Source organism: Pinus tabuliformis, chromosome 4_2 (assembly GCF_031772625.1).
Source record: "Pinus tabuliformis cultivar Carrire ecotype Pingquan chromosome 4_2, CPIR1, whole genome shotgun sequence".
NCBI lineage: Eukaryota > Viridiplantae > Streptophyta > Pinopsida > Pinales > Pinaceae > Pinus > Pinus tabuliformis.
Window position 1 is genome coordinate 771,818,396 of NC_142304.1, and position 8,591 is coordinate 771,826,986.

Below are 8,591 nucleotides of genomic sequence, written 5' to 3' on the forward strand. Positions count from 1 at the left end.
CATGTGCAGTTCAATGTGTTTGCTGCGCTGATGTTGGACTGGATCTTTGCATAGCTGAATGGTACTTTGATTATCACACCAAAGTGTAGTCGGATGCTGCTGCTGAAAGCCAAACTCTGACAAGATCTAACGAAGCCACAAGGCTTCCTTACTAGCTTCTACTGCACCATGATACTTTGCTTCTGCTGAAGAAAGAGAAATGGCACCTTGTTTCTTGCAGGCTCATGTAATAGGTCCTGAACCAAGAGTGAACACATAACCTGCAGTAGACTTCCGATCATCAGGGTCACCAACCCAATCGGAATCAGTGAAACCAACCAATAGAGGAGATGCTTCGGCACTGTAATGAATCCCAAACTGAACTGTACCTCGAACATAATGAAGTATTCTTTTAGCTGCTTTCCAATGAGTTTCACGTGGGTTTTGCATAAACCGAGCAACAACGCCAACAGCAAAGGAAAGGTCAGGAGGAGTATGGGTTAGATACAAAAGTTTTCCTACAAGTTGATGGTATAAGGTAGCATCAACTTGAGGAGAAGTACAAGTGACTGAAAGTTTGACTCCAGACTGGAAGGGAGAAGGGGCTGGCTTACAGTCTTCCATGTGAAAATGTCGTAGAATATCACAGGCATACTTGGACGGGGAAAGGGAAATACCCTCCTTGGATTGCAAGACTTGAAGACCGAGAAAATAATGTAAGTGTCCTAAGTCTGTCATTTCAAATTTCTTTTTAAGGCTGGACTTCACATGGTTTATAAGGTTGGGATCACTACCGGTAAGGATAATATCATCAACATAAAGAACAAGAATGATAAGAGACTTGCCCACTTTCTTGTTGTAGACAGTATTGTCAGAATGACACCTAGAAAAGCCAGATTCTAAAAGAAAGCTATCCATTTTGGCATACCAAGCTCGAGGAGCTTGCTTGAGACCATAAAGGGATTTCTTAAGCCGAAATACAAGGCTGGAGTCTGTTTTTATGAAGCCAATGGGTTGTTCCATGTAGATTTCTTCATGCAAGTCCCCATGCAAGAAGGCAAATTTAACATCCATCTGATGGACTTCCCATTTGAACGAGGCATCAAGGGAAAGAACAAGGCGGATAGAGTTCATTTTGGCAACAGGGGAGAAGGTTTCAGTGTAGTCGATGCCTTCGACCTGTGAAAAACCTTTAGCAACAAGACGAGCTTTATGTTTATCAACTTTCCATCTGGTCCATACTTGGTTCTGTAAACCCATTTGCATCTAACAAGTTTTCGTCCCTTTGGTAGAGGAACAAGATCCCATGTATCATTTGCCAATAATGAATGATATTCTTCATTCATAGCTGCTTCCCAATCTGGATGGCCTGAAGCTTCTGCAAAGGTGTCAGAATCATAATTTACTGGAGCTTGAGCCAGTAAAGAAGAGGCTCTGTCAAACTGAGAACGTGTGCGCCGCTGATCTGTAGGATCACCGGCAAGATCACCTGCTGCATCTCGAGTAGCACGAACCCATTTTGGAAGCTGAGGAGATGAAGGAGGATCCTGAGATGGTGGGGGAGGATTGTCATCCTCACTTTCATCATCTGAAGAAGAAATGTTTTCAAAAGTAGAAGAGATAGGGAGACGTGGCACATCCGCCAGACTAGGCTCGCAGTCTGATATATTTTCATCAAATTTTACATCTCTTCTAATGATAACATTTTTGGACTTAAATGGAATAAGTCTATAGCCTTTGACATCTTCAGAATATCCAACAAAAGTACATTTTGCACTCTTAGGTTCTAAATCTTTATGCTTTTCATCTGGAATATGGGCCCATGCTTCACTTCCAAAAATACGAAAGTGACTTAAATCTGGTTTGATTGAGCTCCATGATTCTTCTGGAGTGATATTCCTTAAAGCCTTAGTAGGAGTGCGATTGATTATGTAATTTGCACAATTAATTGCTTCTGCCCAAAAACTAAGACCAAGTCCTTTAGATTGTAGCATACAATTAGCCATTTCCTTTAAGGTGTGATTCTTCCTTTCAGCTACACCATTTTTTTGTGGAGTATATGGAACAGTATGTTGCATTTGAATTCCATTCTCAGTGAAAAAGTTGATGAATGTGTTTTTAACATATTCTCCACCATTATTAGATATTAGCTTAAGAATTTGATGTCCAGATTGTTTTTCAACAAAGGCCTTGAAGGCCAAAAATGTGTTAAATACTTCACTCTTGAGTTTTAAGAAGTATACCCAAGTGTGTCTGGAGAAATCATCAATGAAAGTTAAGAAATACTTGCAGCGAGAGAATGACAGAACTGGAAGTGGACCACATAAATCACTATGCACAAGCTGTAAAGGAGCTGAGGCGTGCCAAGAGGCACGTTTTTCAAAACTGTCCTGATGATGTTTTCCGAGTACACATCCGAAACAAACACCATCTCTGCAAGATACCATAGGAAGACCTGTCACCATATTTTCTTTACATAGGTGCTGAAGGGATCAATAGTTTAAGTGACCAAATCGCTCATGCCAAAGTTTGCTCACTTCATCATTATGAGCAACAAATATTGAGGGAAGATTTGATGACCCAAAGTTGTAAAACTTATACAACCTTGTAGAATCATCAGCAATGCCAGTAGCTAAAATCTGTTTAGGATCCCTTAGGTCCTTGATTACAACATCATGAGGTGAAAATTCAACGATTTTACCTTCACCTGAATGAGTTATCTGATATACAGATAGAAGGTTGCAGGATAAGGTTGGAACACATAATACATCATTAAACTGACCATTGTCTAGATGAACAGTTCCAGTCCCTACAACACTAAGAGATCTATCATCACCAACATATATATTTTTGGTGTTATAATCATTTAAAGAAGAAAACATGGCTTTGTTTTTGGCCATGTGATAAGAAGCTCCAGAATCAATGAGCCACTCATGAGAATGAGAAGAAGAAGATACATTTAGTGCATAGCCAGACCGAGATGCTTGACAACCACATGCAGAAAGTGCCATTTTTGAAGATGAAGTTGAAGTTGAAGATTGCTCCAAATGGATGTTATGTTTCTTCATCGCTGCTTTCAAGGCTTCCATCTTCTTAAAGGATTTGGATTCTAAGTGGCCATCTCGATTACAAAAGTTGCAATGTCTATCAGTCTTCTTCCATTTGTTTTTATTTGTCTTATCATTTTGTTGAAATGATTTTTCATTTTGAGGCTGAGATTGCTTAGGACCCTTGTTTGGTTTAGGACCATTCTTTTTAGGATATGACTTCTTAGAATTCTTTGAATTTTGGTTGCTGCTAGGCAGCTAACACTTTCTTGGAAGAGATTCCAAGATTAAGAAGACCAAGGTGTAAGAGTTTTTCTTGTTCTCTTATTAAAGAATCACAAAAAGAGTCAAAGGAAGGGGACTTGTAGTATGTTCCTTGAGAAATGAAGGCTTCTCTTGTAGAATGGAAGGTGGAAACAAACACAGAGTAGGCTGGTCCCAACTTAGTAAGAATGGAATAGATAAGGTTACTATCTTCTTTCTTAACCTTAACACCTTCCAAGAGATATCTAAGGGTCTTGAACTTAGACAAGAAATCTTCAATGCAAGAAAATTTATTAGGGTCCAATGTAAGCAACTCATTTTCAAGTTGATGGGACCTAAGTTCATATTTAATCCCAAAAACTTTATTGATTTGTTTCATTGCTTCATCAGGAGTATCAAGTTCTGCAATATAGAATCTAAGATCTGGAGAAATAGACATCCTTATCAATCCACATGCTTGATCTTGCCTATTTTCCCATTTAGCAGCCTTATCTTCATCCTTTGGTTTCTTTTCTTGGCCTGAGGCTATTCTGTAGAGACCTTTACTTCTAAGTAAATCCTCAATGTAGGACAACCATTGGAAGTAGTTGGTGCTGTCAAGGGTAACTTGGTATTGACTTTCCATTTCAATGGAAACTGAAGCTAAAGATGCTGAAACTAAGTGTTCCAATGGGTAGATCTTGAAAAATTAGGCTAGTTTAAAAAAAACGGTTCTGAAAACGGCTTCCGGATGAAGAAGTTATGGCTTTTGAAAAAAAAGTTGTTGAAGATGCCGACGAAGTGCGGGAATGTGCGGAAATGAAAAATCCGCCCTCACAAAAAGGAGATTTGAACCCAAGACCTCTACTCTCTTAAAATAGCTTTGAACCAATTGAGCTATACAAAAAATTTGAGAGAGAGAGAGAGGGGGGCTTTGGGTTGCGTGCTTGCTTTGATAAGGCTCTTTTTCCCTACAAAACAAAAAACACAAAACCCAACACGGACATACAAAAAAAAATGAACCTTCCGGCTCGAAGTTCGCTTTAGCCGAAAAACTAAATATTTTCAAAAATGAACCTTGCGTCTCAAAGTTAGCTTTAGCCGGAAACTAAATATTTTCCTCAATGTTTCTGATTTTCTGAGATCACACTAAGGCACAGGGAAAAGAGCATACGCATGAGAAAAATCCTTCATTTCTGTTTCTGATTTTCCCAGATCGCACAGAGTCGCAGGGCAAAGAGCATACGCAAAAATGAAAGGTATAGATCCGGTAATAAAAAAGGCTAAATAAACCGAAACCGAAATAAACAAAGAGAAAATAACTATAAACTGCAAATAAACACTGTATACCTCCAGATCTCAAAAATGACGCAGCTAGGGCTACTGGAAACCTTTTCGCGTGAAACGAAAGGGGTTCCTCACTGGAACAAATGCTCCCAACACAATAGAGCAATCCTCTCGGCCCGAAAGTAGTCAGAAACAGTAGATCTGGGAAACAACAGTCAGATGCAGTTCTACCGGCTTCAGATTTGGATCACCAACGGACGCGGCCCTCAAATAGCTCTGATACCATGTAGGAATTTACAGGGTAAGTTCCTCAAACAGAACACCAAAGGACACCGCTCACAACCAGATCGCAGATCAATACACTAATATTTTTGACGTGGTTAAAATCCTCAAAGAGGGAAACAGTCCACGACCTGAGCCAACGCGGCCACTTCAGGCAATTTATTAATAAAAGAATGAAAATTTACATATGCTTCTCTCATGCACGGATTACCCTACAAATGACCCTCCATGTGCTTTAAATAGAAATCATGGACCAATCGGGTGTCAAGCCACGGATCAAGTGTCAGTAATACCGAGGAGAGAATGAACCGTTGGATCACTACATATCATGACCGTCGAATTGTAAGTTACAAAATGTACAAGGTAAAGAAACACACTTTACCTAACTCTATACTAGACCAAGTTGTACTTAACTATTTCCTATGTGTCGGAATATATATATATATATATATATATATATATATATATATATATATATATATGATTTGATGACCTGCATGATCAAGAGAGTGCTGATATTGTGACATGATGATTAAGTTGATAAAAGATGTAAGCTTAGTGGTATGTTTTTTATCTATAGAGAGCATCATTGATCGAGGACATTGAGCCATCTCTTCCCCCCTGTCTGAGCTCCCAAGGTGTGGAATTGATATGGAGGGCTCCTAGGGTAGAGGGATATTTGGACAATAGGGTATAACCCCTATACATTACCCATATGTTTGGAGATGTTGCTCCCCTATCTTGGTCTTTGTAGAGTATACCTTATTGACATCATACACATAAGCTGTGCTTGTTATGATTTTACCTCCCCATAATTCTAATGGGTTGAGGAGGCTTGGGGCATGTGATCCTTACCTTTTGGTAAGTCGGGTATCTAACTCAAGTTAAGATTAAGATGCAAGTGGTCTACCACATGAATCTTGAGGGTCATTATTTGAAACATCGATAGGAAATAGGATGGATTGAGATGTGCTCCCTTATATCACCTATTTCTCAATATGAGGTTGTATATGTTTAGCTCCCCCATGAGATTTTGAGTTGAGTTTAAGCTCCCTGATGTCGTTCTGGATTGAGCTAGGATCTTCGATATTGATGCGGGTCATAAATTTGTCTCCCCATTGATGTTTCCTAGGTGGTAGCATTGGGCTCCCCGCTGGCAGTGATTCCGGGTGGTAGAAGTGGCTCCCTGATGAATAGAGGGTGGTAGCCTAGGCTCACCTCCAATGATAAATTATTCTTCTTTTAGATTTGAGAATGTTCAATGTATGAGTAGGGACAATAAAGAGATAAGCATAAATAAGTAAGATATGAATCTATATGAACAATTACGATATGTGATGATGAGATACTTGATATTGGATATGATTTGATGATAGGATACTCGTGACCTGATGTAGGTGGAATTCTCCCTAGTTGAGAGGGAGTGTTAAAATTGGAAACTAGGTCCAAATTCCACTTTGGACAACTCATTTGATGGAGATGATTATTACATTGAATTCCTATTTTAGAGAGGACTAAAATTGACCTAACGATCATCAAATTTATATAAGGGAAAGTGTATTTTTGAATTATAATCCCACATGTACATATTTGATCAAGTTGGCCCTAAAGAAAATTGGACACGCTTAGAAGGCTATAAATACAAGTGACCTCTACCTCATTTGAATAATAATTTCTCTTTCTTGTTTTTGGCTCACACAAGTCTAAGACAGGTCCACATAGGAATGGGTTCGTACAAAGGTGAAATTGCAGGGTTTGAAGCTCGCATCTTTGTTTTAGGGTTTTGGGCCTCAGTCGTAGGCATGCCATAGAGGGATCTACCAGGGTCATCTATGCGACTGAAGCCTTTCAGTCGCATGCACAACATGTCCTCCATGTCATAGACATCTAGGGTTTGGTTTCTCTGTTGTTTGAATTTTTTGCTCGTTGACCGCAGAGTTCAACAGTTGGTCGCAAATAGTGACAATTAATTACAGGCTTCTGAATCAGATTTTTGAGTATAAGTGTTGATGCATTCATTTCATGGATATTTTTTAGTTGATTATTGTTGGATAGGTTTATGGTTGAAGATATGAATTATTGTACTCTCATTTTCTGAATCATATAATGATGATCTAATGAGAAGAAGAATTTGGAAGGATTTTCTCCATAGTGGGTTTTTTCTCTAGTCTCCAACCAATCCTAGTGTCTCTATGTGTGAATTTCTTTCTTCTATTGTTCCATTATGTTCTGCTGCATTGATATTGTTCTTTCTAGATAGTTGCATATGTTGCTAAATAATGATGTAAATCTGAACAATGTTATGATGTTATGGGGTGAATTTAATGTGTAAATGAAGAAATGTAAATATCAAAGAAAAGAACAATATAACCCTAAAAAAAATTAACTTCTTGTATATTAACCAAATAAAAAATAATGTTGATCCACCTATATCAACCACATTTGGTAATATGATAGTACTAGCTACGTTTCATGTGTATCTTTAACACTTGTAGACTTTGTGGCAGAAAAATGAATTAAAAACATAACAAACACCAAGAGAAGAATGAGAAATAAATGAACATCCTCTGCTACTTAATCTTACCATCTAACATTCAACTCTTCTGGGACTATGCCCAAGAAGTAAAGATGCCAATTTCGAAAATATTGGATACTAACCTGCCTTTCCATAGTAAAATCCTCGTAAGTCTCCCCCAGCACAAAATGCTCGTCCGACCCCCTGAAGGAAATACATAAATGCCAACGAAGGTTTGAAAGTGGTACAATATTTAAAATTTTACAATAAAAAATTAGAATCCAAAAGAGTGGACAATTTTACCTTGATGATCATCATCTCTGCATCATTTTCTTTTTCCCATTCTTCAAAGAGTTCAGCTAATCGAATTGCCTGAATATCATATCATAGGATTTGTTAAACCAGTTTAAGAAAACATGTGCTTGGCCCAATGCCTCAACCATGGATCATAGATGAAAGGATATGGTCAAGTATCCTACCACTTCCCTGCTAATAATATTCATCTTGTGTGGGTTATTTAGAGTGATAACTTGCAGGTGACCTTTCACTTCATCCAGAACAACCTGCTTGAATACAACTCCTTTCTTCAATAAAATTTCTTGACCAAAACATTAGCCAAAGTAGAAAAACAATCAACTAATTTTGCCAAAGAAATTCATGCACATATAATTTCTTGGCACTTGAAACAAACTAAAATTGATTGTAAAAATGAAAGTTTCAATTTTATTCCAAAAATAAAAACAATGTGGTTGGGAAACATACCACAAAAATTCTCTCCCCTCTTAATTCTCAAAGCACTCAGTGATGCATACATATAGGGCTTTGTACAAGTGAAATGGAATGTTGTCACCAAGTGAAGTTTAATCTCTTATCAACTCACGATATCTTGGTTTTATAATTTGACAAGATATCACATATTAATATATATATATATATATATATATATATATATATATATATATATATATATAAAGCGATGATATTACTTATCTAAAGTTTTTTTAATTTTCATTTAATCTTATCCAAATGTATTTAAAAAGTAATGAAATTACTTATTATGAAGTCTTTTTTATTTTCATTTAATCTTATCCTTATACTAGAATTCTTTTATTTTTATTTAGTCTTTTGTTTTCTTTGGTTAATATGCTTATTTCTTTTAACAGTAGGAAAATCTATCATAACTGAGTTGTGGCAATCACCTTATCATAACTCAATTGTTGAATAAGTAGTGAGGATAG

General features: G+C 37.3%; 1 protein-coding gene across 1 annotated transcript in view; it reads right to left on the minus strand.

The window, feature by feature from the left end:
• LOC149171899 (3-hydroxyisobutyryl-CoA hydrolase-like protein 5) overlaps positions 1-8,167 on the minus strand; it is a 186,588-nt gene extending 178,421 nt beyond the window's left edge. Inside the window, exons 1-4 of the mRNA XM_089426125.1 lie at positions 8,116-8,167; positions 7,833-7,951; positions 7,657-7,725; positions 7,497-7,557 (exon numbers count right to left, since the gene is read on the minus strand). Of these exons, the coding sequence (XP_089282251.1) occupies positions 7,497-7,557; positions 7,657-7,725; positions 7,833-7,951; positions 8,116-8,167 (301 nt within the window). The remainder of the gene's footprint in view (positions 1-7,496; positions 7,558-7,656; positions 7,726-7,832; positions 7,952-8,115) is intronic.
• Between the last annotated feature and the right edge of the window lie 424 nt (positions 8,168-8,591).